Source organism: Dermacentor albipictus, chromosome 7 (assembly GCF_038994185.2).
Source record: "Dermacentor albipictus isolate Rhodes 1998 colony chromosome 7, USDA_Dalb.pri_finalv2, whole genome shotgun sequence".
Classification (NCBI taxonomy): domain Eukaryota; kingdom Metazoa; phylum Arthropoda; class Arachnida; order Ixodida; family Ixodidae; genus Dermacentor; species Dermacentor albipictus.
In genome coordinates this window covers 46,063,100-46,082,334 of record NC_091827.1, presented here as the reverse complement: position 1 = coordinate 46,082,334, position 19,235 = coordinate 46,063,100, and the positions used below count along the sequence as shown (strand labels likewise).

Sequence of the window (19,235 nt, the reverse complement as noted above, 5' to 3'; positions counted from 1 at the left end):
TAGGTAGGACATTAGGCAGTATAATAGCAAGAGCTAGGTGGCGCAACCCACCTACCCGTTCCAAAGGAGAAGCCCATAACATCCATCCATCCATGGTAATAGTATCGCACGCGAAATGCGAAGACGTGGGTTCGCGGTGCGCCTGCGACCAGTTGTCTTCTCACCCATTTTCATTTTCCATTCTTTTATTATTTCTTTAATTCAATTAATAGGCACGATTAATTTTCCGTATGCTGGACGTCCTCGGTGTCTTTGCTTGTAGGCGTCTTATGATATGACTAAATCGGAACCCTCAGTTTCCTTTCTTCTCGGTCATATATATGCGGTGACGGGTGACACGAGATAAATTATCATCATCGTCGTTATTACCATCATCAGCATATATTTATGTCCAGTGCGAAAGGGCCTCTTCCAGCGACCTCTAGACAGGGTAACCCTGTCTTGCGCTAGCTGATTCCAACTTTCGTTTGAAATTTCCTCATTTCATCGCCCCAGCTAATTTTCTGCTGTCCTCGACTGCACTCATTCCCTTCCCTCGGGACCCATTCTGTAACTCTAATGGTCCGCCCTACGCATTACATATCATCATCATCATCATCATCATCATCAGCCTGATTACGCCCACTGCAGGGCAAAGACCTATCCCATGCTGCGCCAACTACCCCGGTCATGTACTAATTGTGGCCATGTTGTCCCTGCAAACTCCTTAATCTCATCCGCCCACCTAACTTTCTGGCGCCCTCCGCTACGCTTCCCTTCCCTTGGAATCCAGTCCGTAACCCTTAATGACCATCGGTTACCTTCCCCCCTCATTACATGTCCAGCCCATACCCATTTCTTTTTCTTGATTTCAACTAAGACACCAGAAACACGCGTTTGTTCCCTCACCCGCATTACGTATATTGATAGTTGAACTGGCGGTGATCTGTTCCGGACCACCGCCAACTGCACTTGGCTCCCCGAAGCGGCAAGGTGTGTGTCGAGGGAGCTCCCGAACAACCCGTGGCAGTGTGTTGAACGAGGTTTAATCATTTATCCGCGGAGCCTCAAAGATGTGCGACGTAACGTCCTAACCTAATTCTCTTCCATTTACCGCCAAAATCGCCCCTTTTCCTTTTTTTTCTTTTTAATGCAGGACGATAATTACACTCTACCACCGTTCGTGTTTCTTGGGACAGGCGGTGAGGTCATCTTCAGCGGAAAATTCCACGGACGCTCTGTCGCCACCGACAAGTAAGCACATTCTTTTTCTAGGAAAAGGTTACACGTGTGTAGTAAGGTATATTTTTCCTCTAAATAAATGTATAGTAATGAAAAAACACGCTTTACCAACAGCGTCCTGTCCATACACATTCTCGAAGTTGTGGACGCTCTACCGCGCTCTTCCCGCCATTGAAACCTTGACACTTACTATGTATGAACGTCAAGAGAACTTGAAAGGTATTTGAAATTGATATTAGCCCCAGAAAGCTTAAACAGCTTTCCTTGTGCAAAAGGATTAGGACAAGTAATTTCACCTTATTCCTAGTCATTCTATACAATCGCAAACGCACAAAGAACAATATGTTTATAGGGTAAAGAAATAATTGGTATAGTAGTTAATAATTATTTGGTATAGTGAACTACTCACAACTGAAAGCTTCCTTCTCAGCATATAAAAAAACATGAAGACACAAAACACAAAAACACAAAACCGGTGTCCGGTTTTGTGTTTGTTTTTATTTGAGCCACACCGGTTTCATGAACTATCTACTAACAAGCCCAAGAACAAGTTAGATCCCAAGATGTCAAAAACCCTTCGCATTAACTTTCCCGCGCATATGTAGAGCGGAGTTTGGAGGTGTCAAATTTTGCACGTGAAAAGTTGAACCTTGGGCTATGTCAATAAGGTTAGAGCTGATTTCAATATGTCGGACCTGACGTCAGCGACATTACCGCGACGTCATGACACCGAGAAAAAAATTGCTGACGTCGTGTACCAATGCGCGACTCCAAGTAGATGTCCGCAACCTAGTGGCCACGCCGAGAAACAGCAGATCCAGGTTCAGGTTCAGGTTTGAAGCTAAACAGGGTGTCCTATCACGGCTAAAGCCCCTTAAACTTCGTAAAGTAGCGACACTCTCCTCCTCGGCCTTGGCTCCTCCTCGTTTCTCCTCTCTTTCACGCTCCCTCCTCGACCGTGGCGCCGCCTACACCGCTCGAGCGTAGCAGCGGCGCCAACATGCGCTCCTCGCCACTCCGTAGACGCTTCGCGAGCAAAAATGGCGCTGATGCACGGCGCGAGGGCCCACGTGATGCTATTAGGCCAATAGCGACGCGGTGTCGGCCTCGGCCGGAGCGCGCGAGGAGGAGGCGGCATTCTTCAAAGCGTGTCGCTACATTACGAAGTTTAAGGGGCTTTATTCACGGCATGCGCTGAACGCCTGGTGGTTCTCTATCATCGTGATACCACCGCGTACACAAGCCCGAAATGAAAAAAGACCGATGTCGAAATACTTTTGTTTTGTACTATTATGCGTGCTATTGCGGTGGAAAGACAGCAATGTACGATTTAATCGTTTCTAAAATGAAGCAAACGACGCGCATCGAGAGCGACTTGGATGAGAAACTTTTGCATTGGGAAAAACCTAGCCGATACTATACCGCTATCGAAGCACTTCACTCGGGTCGACTAAATTCTTTATTCCCGGCGAGTAGACGATTGTTTTCTTTTTGTTTAATTTAAATATCTCGCTGGCATTTCAATTCGCAGAGTGTATACTTCGTTTAGGCAGACGCTTTGATAAGTTATAGCGGTGTACGCTTGAGCTTCATTTGGCTTTTGTTCATTTATATTTTTCTGCCTCAGCAATGGTGTCGCTAATCCTTTAGGCGCAGCAGGGTTATTCTGGCTGATGTACTTTTGTCTGCGGGCTCGGTAGCAGGAATTATGACTGCCTCGGAACGTCTCAAGTTGATCATGACTCATGTTATGCCGCGAAGCGACACATCGTGTTCATAGCACGATTTAGTTTGGCGGTTCACACAGAAGACGCTGTTTCCTCATTCAACGCGGCGAGTTGTCAGTCTATGTGCTCGCAAGAAATTTAGAAGCAAGTGTAAACAGCACTCGTCCAAGCTTTGTAGCGTTCGACCTGCGCACAGCTAGTTTGCGTTCCGACACCGTGCACACTTATTCCAACTGGTTCAATTCGTTTACAACTGATGCATCTACACTGATACAACTGACTTTGCCGAAAGGAAGCCCACGTTAAATTTTGGTAACCTGTTGAAAGAAACTCAACCTTGTCCGATTGGTTGTCATTCGCTTTTCACGTTTTACCGGGTTTGAGAATTTCTACGGGCGGTATGCGTCCGCTGTGTTCCCAAGCCCGGGCCCTACCTCGAGCACTGCGTACTGCGAGCACTTGCAAGCGCAGTCCAGTGTCATCGGACGCGTTGTACGCAGTAACACCTCGTAGCAAAGATGTATTATCGCTAGTAACTCGCTTACTCTTGTGGACCGTCACGAAACACTCAGCTTCGACCAATCGTGCGCTATCGGTGACTCATTTATTGTGCGTATACATCGCGCATATAATCAAGTGTGCGCCCGTTCACTTATCGACACGTTGGCGATAGAGTGGGCGTAAATTTCCGTGCCAGTTTGGGTATAGATTTGTGTAGATACTGTGCACGGAACTTACTATGACGGGAAGCGGCGCCACTCCTTTTGTCATTGTTTAACGAGCCGTACTCACTCTTGCCGACGTTCCGGGGCTGAAGCACTTCCTTTGAAGGCTATAGCGATACATCGCTGGCGGATGAGCAAAGTTCCGTATCCTCGAGGAAAGCCGTACACATCTCGGAAGTGCCGGTAACACGTATACCATAGATGCGTATACCGGGACAGTTGCAGCAGCGGTCCGCGAACTTGGTCACACAGACTCATTCGATTCCTTAACATGCCAGTCACTATTTTTGCAGCTACCAACTGCACGCGCGTCTTCGTTCCGCGTCATTCAATCCGGCATGATTGGAGCACAGTGCGTCAGCGAAAGCTCACTTGCATTACCGACAGCTGATCGCAGAGACGCAAGGTGGAAGCGGTAGTGGTTTCGCATCGGGGCGCTGTCGCCGAGGCCACGTGGCGGCGCGCCGCCGAAAGCGCCATCTCGTTTCTCTAGAACAAACTACCTCCGCGAAAGCGGTGTTTCGGCTGGCGCAGAGCGCAGGCGCCGTAGCGTGACTAAGCGTGACTGGCCGCAAGTGACACTCGCCCCCTCGCCCGAAAACGTCTGACTATTAAAAGCGCCTTTTAACAGCGGGGCGATCGGCTGTCGTCGCTGCGCATGCGCACAAGTGCGCGGTAAGCGAGCGCTGTTTGGTTTGGCGTAGGCGCGAACTCTGCACGCTATCCCGTCGAAAGAGCGAGCTTAGCGCTTTTATTGCGAGACGTACTTCGGCATGCGCGCGACAAGGATGTGGCGAATCTGCCCCGCTGCATTTCTGCGTTCGGAAAACTTCTGCTACCCATTTAACATTCAAGATATATGTGCGAGGTAAGCGCTGCTTCGCTTATAGCTGTGGGTATTGCAGCAGGTTTTGCCCGTTGTTCCTCTTCTAGAGAAACAAACCAGAAAGAACAAACTGAAGTATCTGCTTACAATAATAACAAACATTTGTGCAACACGCGCAAAATACACATTTGAACTACATGGTGCACCAGGAAAGACTTCGTCTTTCCATCTGGTTGATCAACACTGCAAAACGCAGCAAAATTTCTTGGCCGCGGGCGGAGCTTTTAGGTGGCGGCTCTGTAGTTTACCACAGCACACCCGATAGCACTACTATGGCTACTATGCAGAGTCATGTCGATCGTTTTTACGTCTCATCGTCACTGGCTTCTAGTATGCATTCTTCATAGTTGGTTCCTTCTGCTCTTAGCGACCACTGCTTCCTAATTCTGCGGTTCGCCGATTCGAATATAGCCTCGCAAGGGAAGAGACCGTGGCATCTAAATTCACGCCTCTTAGAGGACACGCAAGCAACCGCAGAGGTATCATCCATTCTCTTTCGATCGCTGCACAACAGAGAGAATCTAGATGGCACAGAATGGGATGACGTGATGGCCAGAGTACGCGAGTGCTTCAGGTCTTGGGTCAAGCGTCGAGCACGCGAAGAACGCGAGATTAAAATCGTCTCCGGCGCCATCCTCCTGCTCTCGGAGCCACTGTCCTGCGGGCCTGGTGTTGCTCCGGCGCTGGCCTCATTCCGAAAGGAACTTCAGATTCTCCTGCAGCGACACTGGGATGATTTGAGAGCCACACCCGAGCATAGCAGTCGGAAACGGAAGCGTGGTGCAGCAGAAATGTCCTACGTAGATATCTTCCAAGGAAGAGCACAACTCTCTTTTTCCTAGTAGATCCAAGTGATGGAAGCATAGTCGATTCACCAGATGGAGTTCTTGCACTGGCGAGGGAGTTTTCCACGAACTTGTATGCCGAACCAGCTGCCACTCCAGCTGTCTTTCCATTCGTTTCACCAGCTGAGCCGCCGGAAGTCTGCGACTCAGACTTAGTCGAGGACGAGCTATTCTCGGCTTTGAAGTCTATGAAGCACAATCGCAGTCCAGCATCCGATCGTCTGACAGTTGAATTTTATGTGAAGCTTTGGACACTGTTAGGAAAGCCATTCACATCATTGGCGAACAGGCTACTCAGTGAAGCGACTCTGTCAGCGTCTTAGAGAGGGGGGCTAATCACTCTCCTTTGTAAGGATGAGTCGAGAAGCACCGATCCAAGAGCTTCGCGTCCAATCACACTTCCAAAATGCGATTACAAGCTCATAGCAAAGTGTCCGTGTATGCGACGCACTCCAGTACTCAACACTGTTTTGGGTCCATACCAGGCATGTTGTGTCCAGGGACATTCCACTCAGCTTCACGGTTTAGCAGTCAGGGACCTTCTCCTGTGGACAAAGTGCCAGTCAACTTCCAGGTATTCTGTGCTCCTTCGATCAGGAGAAGGCTCCCGATGCCGTAGGTACCTGTTACGGGTTTTGGAAGAGGCTGGCTTTAGTGTGGGTTTTCGGCAGATGATCCAAGCTCTGTATTCTCGACCGGCTTCTGCTGTTCTCATACAGGATCGCCTCTGGGAGGCATTCATTGTGGGACGTGGTGTACGGCAGGGGGATCCTCTCTCGCCTGCAGCCCTCTACGTGCGCGCTTTTGAACCCCCTGCCCAGTCAACCCGGGTAGAGGGAGAGCGCCGGGGTCAATGTACCGAATGATGTTGGGTTGATGAGTACATGCAAGCTCTGGGACGCGGCACCTCCAGGTACCAAGTTCTCTTTCCATCAGACAATGGCGCGCGACTATGCCCGGATGTTCTCGCTCCGTTCTCGCCTTGGGTGCCCGGATAACGACTCTGGCTTTTGGCTCAAGGTCACTTGAAGGTCGCCGCCAACGGGAGCTAAAAGCATTTCTTGCTTAAAACACAAGCGATACGCAAGGTCTGCGCGTTTCCAAGGGCAACAGTAGGAATTAAGACCAATCACCGTGCAGAAAACTGGCGCAAAACCGTTTCCCGCGGTGGGAACTTGAGAGGACGCGCCACGAGCGAGGAGGTCGCGTGGTGGCAGCACAGTTCAAGAGGTGTGGCACTTTCAAATTATCAAGGAATTTTGGCCTGGTTACGTCATTTCTGCGCCCTAATGCACATGTACATTATCAGCAGCACGCACATGATGTTTTACGCAATTAGGGTTAGTATACAGATTTGTCCGATCTTCATGGTTGTGGATGCGGAAGCTCTCGTGGCTTTAATACGTTTCATGTGCTTTCCTTCGCCTGAATTTCGAAGCAAATCCTGGTTTACAACGAAGCTGTTTACGTGACGGACCTGTATGAATGAAGAATGAAGCCTCGAAGAGGGGGGGGGGGAGAGGCGTTATCTGGGCTGGCTAACGTCCGTAAAGTGAACAAAAAAAAAGATAACGGATGATAGTACGGCGCAGAAGAAAGGACATCCGATTTCACCGTGCGCCGCGCCTACGCAGCGGGGGAGTGCACCCGTGCCGGCAGCCGCTGCTGCCGCCTACGTCTGCTGTCGTGTATACAACAGCGCGGCAGTTGTGGCGGGAAAACACGGGGATCTGCGCCGCGGTGCCTGAGAGCCGGATTGTGCATTTGCAGAGGTAGACCACTGCAACAGTTGCAACTCCAACGAAATTGGGAAAAGTGGGAAGACCACGTATTGTGCGCACGGCCGAAGACCCAGCTGTGATCAGAATCGTTTCGAAATAAGATAAATAAAACATTACATGTAGACGTTTGTGTGACTGTATGATTTATAATGGGGAAACCTAACGGCTTAAACAGCTTCGCTGGCTATTCCGCCACCATGTATAAATGGTGCGGCACGAATTTTTTTATGCGAAGCATATTACGAGGGCTCAACCCAGCTCCTCAGGCGCGGCGGTGACCATGAAATCACGTGACACCGTGACGTCACGACAGAGGAGAAGTGGCTTTGGCTCACCGCTTGCAAGACGGGCTGGGTGGGAATCGAACCAGGGTCTCCGGAGTGTGGGACGGAGACGCTACCACTGAGCCACGAGTACAACGCTTCAAAGCGGTACAAAAGCGCCTCTAGTGAATGCGGTGTTGCCTTAGAAACGCGCTGTTTCTAAGGCGTGCGTCTCTTGCTCAGGCGCACATTTCGTTGCCGCGCCGAACGCTGCTTTGCTCGACGCTCACCGCGTCCAATGCGGGGCGCGTAGTCGCTGCCCTGTAGCCCATTGTCTTACACCCCTTGGCGGGTCGACGGGAACGCTGTCGCGTTCCACTCTTGAAGGCGAAGAAGTAATGCATGAGTTGTTTCTTCGTCTAGCCGAACCAAATATAGCCAAGCAACAGCAGTTCACCAGGCTAAACAGTGGTTCAACAACTAAAATAAAGGCTAGTATGCTTCGCATCCTGGGCTTAACCTTACCTAAGCCACAGCCATTTTTTTTTCTCTAGAAGCAAAGGCTATAGAAGTATCCGTGCACTTGCATAGTCATCGAGAGTTGCTGCGTTATAAAGCGGGATTTCTTTCAAAATTATCACAATTTTTTAAACTCGAGAGTTTTCGAAGGGTAATAAGGGTAAAGCTTAGGCAAATCCATGCATACATACGGTCGCTACAAATTTGTAAGGACCTTATGCAGTCGTTCCCATTCTGGTGGAACCAGCAGGCTTGCAACTTCCATAGACAGTACCATGGACTGCTCCCTCCAGTGATTTATTTTTGCAGGAATTAAACGCTGTGGATCCGACAGGTTTCAGTGACTATGATGAATACTGTGCAGGATTGCCGTGTTCTACGGTGGCAAGCTGGCTGCCGAACTGGAGGGTGCGCCGTTCGACCACCAGGGTTGGCTGGTGCTTAAATTCTGCGGCACCAGGATAACCATCTCCCTGGCCGATTCGACATGGCAGGCGCCCTGGGTCATCTCGCGCTTCATCAAGAACGACGACGGTAGAGTCAATCCGAATGATAAGGGGCAGGTCAGAGCCATCGGCATCGGCCGCAACTTCCAATTGGACAATGTGTTCGTGGTTAGTATACAAGCATCCTTTTCAGAAAGAAAAAAATTACCCAAATGTGTCGCGCACATTTAGCAAAGCGTTCGTGTTAAATCCGGTCATCTAGATTCCCCAATTTCTAGAAACCTTAAAAAAATATGTAGTATACACGGTAATTCACACCCTTACAAACTAAAAAAGGTGTCAACCTGTCTACTACTCGCACGCTTACACCATTTCTTGGTTCTAATGGGGTGGATTATAGACAGATTTATGCCTCATTCAGTTTTAAAGGTGTAAATGATGTTATAGTGTTGCTTTCAACACTCCGTCTGCATTTACCGTGCTTATTTTTTTCCCCGTGTGTATTCCGCACTGAAGGCTACTGTGGATTCGCAAGTCCCAACTTGTCCAGATGAGCACGTAATCCTGAAACGTCTGCCTTGCAGACGTTTCATCTAGCAGCGTGGCGATACCCGGCAAGTGCGCCGCGTTTGATAAGCTAGAAACTCAGGCATGAAATCTCAGGCGTGAAAGAGCGGAGAGGCTTGGCCTCCCGATTCCGACATGGGAGTAGCCAGCGGCGAGCCGGGGGCCCCAACGGATCTCCACCGGCTAGTCCCTCAGGACCTCAATAAAAGTTCATTGTCTGTCTGTCTGTCTCAGGCATGGGTCTCGAACATTAGAGGGGAAATAACTATCGTGCGACAGTTTCGAAGCCTACTTATTAAAACAGTTGCCTGAAGAAAAACACTTGCAGGTTAAGATATTTGTATGCAAGGTAAAAACATCCAAGGTTGCTATCACACCAGTTACTTCCTTGGGTGAGATGTGTAAATTCACCGCCAGAGTTGCTCATACCAGGTCTTAAGTTTTTCACAGAAATGTTCCCAAGAATCTTTCTGGAATTGCAACAGGCAAACAAAGTTATGAAACATTTCATTCAAAGCTCAGGCCCTTTATAATAAATCTTCTCATACAGTGAAACCTCGTTAAGCCGTAGTTGGCCGGAGCTCGGAAAAAGTACGTACTAAACGGTAGTACTGTTAAACCGAATAGCACGAGATCGCCCACTTACCGGTCGAAAACGGAACCCAGAGAGAGCGCGATGAAAGGGGAAAAAAACATTCAGTATTTATTCACTTCGCGGGACAAAAGTGTTATTTTTGCTTGATGCCGCGGCGGCCTAGCACGACGACCACAGCGGCCTCAAACTTGCTGAAGCTGCGTGCCAGCTTTTCAGCCAGCCCCCTCTTCTCGGCAAACACTCGCATGGCAGATTCCTCGTTCGCGTTACGTATTCTCCGTGCACGTGCGCAGTAGTGCTACAGAAGTCCCGGAGGCGCCTTTTTCATTGCCGGCTGCCGGAGTTTGGAATACTTTTAATTTGGAATAGAGTTACATTATCGAGCCGCTGCTCTCGTCGCGACGATTGCATTCACGAGGCTGACGTAACGCGCAGCTTATGCCACTGTCGGGCCTGAATCGCCCGTGCTGTCGCTTTTCGTGTTGTCCTTATCACTGTCGCTAGTCGACACTTCGGCAATAACACAGGCAACGATGGCGAAAAGTCGAACCTCGCAGCCGACATGTCTTCGCGGTCGCAGCAGCGCTGCCGCGCAACTTCTCGCATTCCAAATGCCACACATTGTAGTCAACAGCAGATCCTTGTTGCGTGCAGCGCCGACTTCTTCGTGTCACGTTCGATAGCACGGACGATGTCTAATTTTTCTATGCTGAGCACCCGGCATCTTCTTTATCCGAGCTTCGGAAGGACGCGAGTCGTCGTTTGGACGACGCCATTACGCTCTCTGGCACGGCGTCGAAATGATGTTGATGTTCATGTGGCTTCTCGCGCAAACGCACAGGGCGCTTGGAGGCTGTTGTTCCGATCTCTGAGGCTTGTTGTTCTGCCGGGCCGCCCGATGGAGACGGCGCACCGCCGTTCTTGCGCGACGAAAAGTTGAAACGCTACGTTTTAACCGATGCGTACGCAATACGGTGGTACGGTTTATGCGGATACAAAATACATTATGTTCAATGGCTGCTGAGTCGGGGATTTGACTTTACTACTTTTAAAACGAAACTACTGTTTAAGCGGGTACGGTTTAACGAGGTTTTACTGTACTATTAGAAAGTGCAAGACAATGCTAACGCTCCCACTCTGAAGGCGATGCGATTCCCCTGAATTCGCTCTTCACGAGCAGCACAATGGTGCCCGTGCGATGCCATTACAGACCCTACACAGCATGTGTACTTTCAAGGGTGCGAAATTTTGGCGTATGCCACATCCCCATATAGTCACACTGGCGCATTGTGAGAACACTGCGTAGTTCAAACGCAAAGTTAACCCTTGCCATCGCTGTCAGTGCATCGACCTTTGGACAAAACTGCCAATTTTTTCACAGCGTAGCAACTTTCCAAGAAACCAGGTGGTGTTGCATGAACGAATATTCCTTGCAGATGAAATAAATAAATAGGTAAATAAATAAATAAATAGGTAAATAAATAAATAATTAAGTAAATAAATAAACAATAAAATAAAATAAAAATGAAGAGGCTGACACGGAACTCTGGACTACAGTTGATGACAATGGCAAAGAGAATCTGTGCATAGATGCGCCACTCATTTACTTTCGCTCTATTCCATGGGGTCTCGGCAGAGGCGAGCTTCTTTCAATACTGACGTTCATCGCGAAAACTTTTGGAGAGTAGAGGTACCATAGAGTGTCCTACTAAAATTACTAGAGGGTAGCAGAACGGAACGCATTTGGGCTGGTTTGCTCACGATTACAAGCAGAAAACAGTGCTAAACGACAGGACGCAGAGAAGGCTGTCTGAACCTTCTTTTTGACAACCTCCTCTCTCCGAACGACAGGACAAAGTGGTCTGCATCCTTCTCTTCGTCCTGTCGTTTAGCACTGCTTTTTGCTCGTTACTAGAGGGAATCAACTCTGGCGCTGCTATTGTTTTCAGTTGGCAAAGGCAACGGAGGTTTGCACATGGATACGTCCAAGCTTCATGCTTGTAGCTTCAAACATTCTTACGGCTTCATTTACTGCACTTTTAGAGCACAGCTCTTAGGTGCGTGATCCTGCGGCGAGCGTTGGCGGCGTAACCAAGCGAGCGAGCACAGGGAAAGATGAAAGGGCGAACCCAGAGTGGGAGATGAAAGATGTGAGCTATGAACGGTGGAGACCAATAAGAGTGGTGCCTTCAATGATGGGCTTACAGAAAACTGGTGTTATGCGGACCCGCTCGATGCATACTCGTATCTGGTTCCAGCCGGACTGCTTGTTTCGTACTTTCGCCTGCTCGCATCAGCTCCACTCATGCTTGTTTGGTTTGCTTGGTTTAGCCTCACTCGCGCTTGTTTTGATTTTCATGGTTTGCGATTGTTTTGCAATCTAATTGTACACACAACGCGAATTGTGCACTACTTTCTGGAAGCCCCATGGCACTAACGATTACACTGGGACCTTGGACGAGTCATGTATAAAAGCCGACACGCTTGACCCGCAGATCAGATTTTCGACGATTGCCAACTCTGCTACATGTCTCTCTAAAATTCTTTGCTTCAATACATCGCGAAATCGAAATGCATATAGTAGAGCTGTATTCGAATTTCACATTAGGGAGTATGCAATCGTCGCTGAATTTTTTTTGTGCCTTTGTTCGCTTTAATTTCGACGTCAACATCCACATCATGGCTACCGACTACCTTAGCCGCCACACTGAAATAAAAGTCATGCCCAAAGGTACTGCAGTCAAAGCGGAATTCTTCATTGAGAACACCGTGCTACGATATGCTGCCCCAGAAGTCATCACCAACAGAGAAATGTCAACTACAACGGAGTTTGCTCAAGTGAGCTTGCGATGCGGCCACATAAGTGACTTCGGGACAATCGCCTACCACCCGCAGAAGAGTGGCCTTACAGAACGCCTAAATATTAAATCAACCACAAGACGTGGTCAATGCAACATAATGAATGCTGTTCTTCCGTATAAGATTGGCTTACAACACGGGAGTAAAACGAACAATGCAGATGACATCGTTCAGGCTGGCTTACAGAAGCAAGCCGACGATGACACTTGACACGTACCCTGCTGCCAAACATCAGTGTCGAAGACCATCTTGACGTAGCTGCCTACCTACAGTGCATCGGTAAAGCCTAGCAACTGGCCTGCCTAAGCATCAAGAACCAGCAAAGGACCTACAAACGACATTTAATCTTTGACAGTACCTGGGATACCAGCCTGGCGACTGCACCAGAATTTCAACACCAATACGCTGGCATGAACTCAGCGAAAAGATACTGTGACATTATTTAAGGTTGAACAAGATACCCAGACGTCTTGCTGTAGGACTGCAAGGTCCTGCCTGAAGGTGTCGCGCAATCGTAGCGGCGCTGTACGCCACCTGAAGTCATCCGCGCAGTGCATCCTAAGCTGTTCTATGTGTGCTGATGCACTGTAGAAAGATTCTTATTTGCTTTGTTAGTGTGCTTCTCTTATACATTTTTATTTTTCTGCATTCATGTTCTGCTTGCGGCATTGGGACGATGCTTTTTTTTATGAGGGGGGCATCAACATGTGTTCACCGATTATCTTTTCCTGGCGACTATTTTTCACTGGCTAACCACTGTTACAAAATTATCGCTCAGTACGAGACCAACTTCCTATATCATAACTTTCTCTGGTGTTGTTTTAGAGCCTTCAGGTTAAGTGCGCAAAGTGAAAAGTGGTGCAAATTCTGGAACGTATGCGAGAGCCAGCTATAACACTAATGTACGAAGAGCTATGTATAAATAGGGAACAAATTTGACCCGTGGACGAGATTTCGAATACAGACGACTGCTCACCATACAATGCTGCTTTTTTGGTGGGCAAAGGTTCACCCAATAAATAATTTCATGTTTAACTAACGGTTTTAGCAGTTCTATTCTTCAGTTACTGCAATGTGACAATACCATGCAAGATTAGGGTCTTTCTGAATGACTTTCTCAATGTTTTTTTTTTCTTTTCCAGTACAGTGGCATGACCCTCACACCTATACAGCCCCGGCCATCACGTCGCACAAGCTCAACCACTCGCACCACAGCGCCCAATACATATTTGCATTCCACATTTTCTAATTTTGCCAGCAGAATGCCCGGACTCACTGATAGCGGAAATAAATAGTCCTTGCACCACTCATCAAAACAAACTGAGCAAGTTGATTGATACTTGGGAAAGCCATTGTAATGCAAATGAGATGGGCACATACAACAGAAGCCAGGACAGTGCCTGGCCAGGCGCTGCGAGGCTTGCCAGTATCTTTTTCTAAAGTTTCAAGGTCTACACGCTTCATTTAACAACAAAAGAATGTAGAAAATACGTCACTACTCCTTTCAGCATCGACTTCATCTTGGGACATAGGTAGGCAAGAAATAGTACAATCTGGGCTTTGGTGTTCAACTCTTTATTAACAAACTCCAATGCGATCTCCACATTGATTCCAAGACGCCTGGAAATGTGTCAACAAATGCAATGGCGATGCATAATGTGAATATTTATACCCGAGCATGACGATGCTTGGCTAAAGTGATCACAGGCTTGTGACTACTGGAATGACAACAAAACTAAACCCGAATGTGGCTTTCTACCACGTTTGTGTTCAGACTGACTGTATGCACATTAATTTGGATGAGCAGCAAAAGCTGGTAACAAAGCCAGTTAACGGAAATACAAATGTCACTAACATGTATGCGATGAAAAGAGCATTGAACTAACAAATAAGAAAGGACTAAAACAGAGACTAAAAATATGTCGTAACAAACTGACGCTAGATAGTTCCCAGCAAAGTGATCTCCAAATCACTGAAGTGCCAAGCTGCCTCGTTTCTTCCACTGCCATTAAGAAATGAAAATTCACGTATTGGGTGTAGTATTCTTTATGCTGCCTTACTCATTTCTTCCTCATAGAAAATGATAAAAGAGCTACATAATGCAGTCATGTTCCAATAGTTAATATGTACTAGCTAAAGCTACTTCAGGAAAGGGGTTTATTTATAGGGTGTTGTTCAAAGAATATTTTGCAAGACAAAAGCTATAACATAGGAGTCGAGTACGATGGCAACGAAAGCTTGTGCAGAATTTTATTATTCAGAAACAACTTTATGCTGGAAAAACTCGCAGTCGGCTTTCAATTAAAAGCTAATCATGAAGCACTTGTAATCTTGTAATATTCAGGTACTGTACATGTTGATTTCAAACATCGAGTCCTAGAATGAGATGGCAAGTTAGGCTAGCTGATTTCAAGTTCATCTTGTGGAGCAACACGGCATAAACAAGGCAACAAGAAAAAGTATTTAGTGCTATCCGCAATTGTCTTTTTTTTTATGCATTTGTCTGGAATTTGTCGTGTTGCTCTACAAGATGAGCTGAACCCCATTACAACAATGTGCGTCACGAGTCAACGATGATCTCGGCAGCCAAACACCGAGAAAGAAAAATGAGCTAAGCACATTGTTTTCACAGCGAGCGCTTGCCAGCAATTGTGAAGAAAAAAAAAAAAAAAAGTCAATGCGCACGTTACTTGCGCACGTCGGTCCCATTTAGGTACAAACAAACACATCTACACATATGCACACACATGCACAAACCATGTGCAAAACTTATGCACATTATTGTTTCAGTACAAACACGCCTGTACACTAAAACCAAAACAAACAAGGTTAGGACATTAAGCTCTAAGGAGGGGCACTGTCCTTGCAAAGGCAGAGCACTCCTTTCAGTAACACTGTACCGCACGCGGAACTTTTAAGTGAGAATTTCAAAATTCTTTTCATTTACTCGGAAGGATGAACTGCACTACTATGGGCTGACGTCCATAAAGACTGAGGGTCAGTGAAAACTTATGCATTGCACTTCAATGCTTTAATTATTATTGTAATGACCAAAGGCCGTTACACTATCAAAACAACGTGGTAACAGAAAAATAACGTGCATACACCTCCACGTGGCACGAAATACAACACCGCCTGCGACATAGCACTTCACAGAAGAGCTTGTTTAAGGGACTTCGAAGTGTCCGCCAGTCTGCCTAGCAAACTGGTGGACAGCAGGCTGCTGCAGCGGCTTTGAAGACCGCCTGGGGATGCCGATTCATACTACTTGTGCGGTAAGGGTTCTCGCTCCGCCTCTGCAGTGTACTGTTCGAAGAGTTCGAGCACCTGCCGCTCTTTGTCCAAGTGGCTCTTCGTGCGCAGGTGCTGCAGCAGGTCGTACGGGTTCAGGGACATCACGTCGCACACGGGACAACGCAGCATGCGCTCCGTTGAGGTGCGACAACTGGATAAAAAGAAGGAAAGAAACAGTTTCATGATGTAACAGTCTTGCAGGGCGAAACTTAGATTACGAATAACTTTATTGTGGAAAATTATGATCCACATCAAAGATCAGTAGATCTATGAGCACAACATCCTATTTACAATCCATGACAGATTTTTCGGACATACCCGTCAATTCGGAAACCTTAGCGGCGCCACCACATAACCCCCAGAGCCAATGTATAAGCTAACCTGAAATTTCGGACACTGAAGCACTTTGCTGTCCCATTTTCCAGACTCTTTGGCATGACCTCTGGGCTGAGACGGCATTAATAGAAGCCCCACCACCGCCATATTGATTATCTCACAGTGCTGAACCAGCACGTTTGCAAGCTGATCCGCTGGCAGCCGTAGCCACGGCAGCAACGCTAGGCCTAGCTGCTTCAATGTTCGCTGTCAAGCTTCCTGCTGTTCGGTGCCATGTTTTCCATTTACAGAATTTGCTCCTGAGGGCAATGGCACTGATTCCACTTTTGACATTCGTGCAGACAGCTTCAAAGTGCAGAAATTACAGCACAGATCAAGCAGTGCCTAATGCCGGTTCCCAAAAGTCCGCTTTGCCGCAACACAGCGGTCTTACGAGGTCAAGGATGCCCAATGTATTGCAGTGAAGCATACCAAGAATGAAGAGTGGCAACCATCACAGGGCATCTCTAATTACACAGGTGTGGACCTGCCATCTCCTGTCAGAGTACGAGCCCCTATATGCCCAATAAGTATACTGGTAGGCCTTCAGAGCTGTTTTGGACGTGCTTGTGGCAATTTGAGCCCTTGGGAGCAGTAAAAAGCAAGCATTTCTTTTTCTTTCAGACAACCCGATTTTTTTCTTATGTTTTCGCAGCACCCAGGCAGTCCAGAAAGATCGGACATTGACTGTACTCACACAAGACCCTCCATCACGCAAGACCAGCACCCCCAACTTTTGATGTCAAAAAGTTGAAAAAGAAAAATAGTTTCACCAAGGACTGCATTTTCAACACATGGTGTTCAGCATAAGATGAAAGTCGCTGAATGTTTCAATGTTCCTGGAATATGTAAGAGTGCGGATGGCACTGAGGACGACTACCTTCGGGAAGAAGTCTGCTGATCAACCCTCAAAGTGGCCCTCAACCACCCCTCGAGCTTGGTGAGATAGCATACGCTGCTGTGAACATCTGGGCCAAGTTCTGAAGTTGTGCCCGTCATGCGGAACTTGCAAGCGGAGCACTAAGCCACATTCTTCTCAAGCACTCTTCTCAACAGAAGCCTGCTCCTCACTTTTTTCTGGATGTGTTATTTCATAATATAGTGGATTCTCATACGTGGCTGCTATTGGTCAAGAGCTGACATCAATCAAGAAAGGCGTTTGGATGAGTGAGCTTCTGCCTACTGTTACTGTGTATATTTACTGACAGAGTTTCGCGCAACACTTAGCATTATGTAGATGTGAACTACAGTTGAGTCTTGTCAAATTTTTGAATGACTTCAGATCACACATTTTCCTTGCTAGTGAGTTTTTTTCTCCAAATGTATGAGAACAAGGTTACACTGTACATCGTCCCTGATCCATCCATGGTTTTATGGGTGGTCATATGTCTGACTCGCAAGAGCCATACTCTGAAGGAAAAGTGTGGGTCTTATGCGAGTAAATGTGGTCCATCTTATGATTAAATTAAATTCTGGGGTTTTACATGCCAAAATCATGATATGATTATGAGGCATGGCATAGCGGGAGGGGGACTCCAGATTAATTTTGACTACCCAGGTTTCTTTAGCATGTACCCAATGCACGGTATGTTTTTTTTTTTTTTCATCCGAACTGAACTGCAGCCACTGTGGCCGGGATTCAATCCTGTGCCATTGGATTTAACAGCATAATGCTAAAGCCACTATGCCACCATGGCGGGTGGGTCTATCTTATGACGAGCTGGTGACTGAAAAGGAAAATTGTCATCCGGCTGAACATAGCACAAAGCTAAACATAATACCCGTACGAGTAATTAAGAAAGAAAGCTTCACAGTTAACGAAAAATTTGCCCTGGTTCGGGATTTGAACTTGGGACCAACACCTTTCCAGGGCATCTAAGCTAACCGGGAGGCTAGCAGACCACAGCGTGAGGGCAGATGTAGCTTTGTGCTACATTTGGGTGGATGACCAATTTTCCCTTTCATGGAAATTTATCTACCTTGTGGGATTTCACAGAACTGATTTGCCATATTGAGATTGTTATCGTTGAAGGTTAAGACTGACAATAAACAAGGTATGCACTGGAATGAGAAGATGTTGGAAAAAGGTTGTTTCTCTCACTTTATTGATGCGTAAGCGAATAAAAAAGTGGTGGACTTGCATGACATATTACTTTTTCAACAGACCAGGTGTTCCAGTAACAATTCCAAGTAAATTGCTGCAGAGCTGACGATGTTTGCAGTGGTCATCAAAATGAGCTTTAGAGACATTAACTCAACATTAACTTAACAACACAAAACACAGGTTGCCCGTGTACAAACAGCAATTGAAAATTAAATTTCCCGCCCTGTGCACACCAACTGGCTCCCAAGACTCACAATGAAGCTCTTCGTTGAGAAGTGCGTCAACTTCGACATTGCGTTCCTCAGTGGTTTACTTGAGCAGCTTAAGGATGGCAAACTACTGGGGTACCACTCGGCGCAAAGGAAGACGAACACGTTCGAAATGATTGAGTGGTTAGACAAGCCCACATTCTTCCAGACCTTCAGCACGTCCGAGCTGCCCAAAGTGCACAAAGTGCGCCTATAAAGAGCCGGTCGAGGTGTGCCGCCGCAGGGACTATGTTTTTCGTAACTTTGATTCCTGCAGTACGTGGGCTCAGCATAACTTTTTTTTAAACGTAAGATTTGACACACGTAAAAGAGGGCAAAAGTTCGCAAACCTTACGGAAAAATTCAGGAGAGAGTAATACGAAACGACAACACTCACTTGCTGGCTTCCACGTGCAGGTCCTGTAGCTTCTTGCGGAGCACGCGCAGGTTGTTGAGCGACGGCTCCAGCGTGACCCCGTCCAGCAGGGGCAGCACGTTGGCCTCCACTGCCATGATGCCGTCCACGACGGCGTGCACTCGCCACTCCTCCCGCAGCAGGTTCCACGTGTGGCGCCGTGGGGGCAGCCGGGGCTCGATCGACTGCCGCTTACGGCTCATCAGCCTGCGTGCAACACCAGGGCGCACACCACTCATGGCGCAGGCTGACATATCGATCGGCTGATTTGTTCATGTTGTATTTCTTCTTCACAACACACACATAGCCCCATCTGCAGTGCGCTTGAAGATAGTGAAAGAGAAACATGCCCGCAGTCGTCAAGA

At 47.5% G+C, this 19,235-nt stretch overlaps 3 protein-coding genes across 5 annotated transcripts in view; 1 reads left to right on the top strand and 2 right to left on the bottom strand.

Annotated features, from left to right (window-relative positions):
• Positions 1 to 4,061, bottom strand: part of LOC139047965 (actin-related protein 10-like) — an 84,981-nt gene extending 80,920 nt beyond the window's left edge. Inside the window, exon 1 of the mRNA XM_070522190.1 lies at positions 3,741 to 4,061. Within this exon, the coding sequence (XP_070378291.1) occupies positions 3,741 to 3,946 (206 nt within the window). The 5' untranslated portion in view covers positions 3,947 to 4,061. The remainder of the gene's footprint in view (positions 1 to 3,740) is intronic.
• The window catches only part of LOC139047966 (uncharacterized), a 28,644-nt gene extending 14,877 nt beyond the window's left edge, over positions 1 to 13,767 (top strand). Inside the window, exons 6-8 of the mRNA XM_070522192.1 lie at positions 1,136 to 1,233; positions 8,332 to 8,581; positions 13,577 to 13,767. Of these exons, the coding sequence (XP_070378293.1) occupies positions 1,136 to 1,233; positions 8,332 to 8,581; positions 13,577 to 13,729 (501 nt within the window). The 3' untranslated portion in view covers positions 13,730 to 13,767. The remainder of the gene's footprint in view (positions 1 to 1,135; positions 1,234 to 8,331; positions 8,582 to 13,576) is intronic.
• Positions 13,768 to 13,993: 226 nt separating this feature from the next.
• Positions 13,994 to 19,235, bottom strand: part of LOC139047963 (ATP-dependent RNA helicase TDRD9-like) — an 89,684-nt gene continuing 84,442 nt past the window's right edge. For all 3 annotated transcript variants that reach the window (XM_070522185.1, XM_070522186.1, XM_070522187.1), the window contains 2 exons: positions 18,853 to 19,077; positions 13,994 to 15,879 (listed from right to left, as the gene is read on the bottom strand). In XM_070522185.1, the coding sequence (XP_070378286.1) occupies positions 15,699 to 15,879; positions 18,853 to 19,077 (406 nt within the window). In that variant the 3' untranslated portion in view covers positions 13,994 to 15,698. The remainder of the gene's footprint in view (positions 15,880 to 18,852; positions 19,078 to 19,235) is intronic.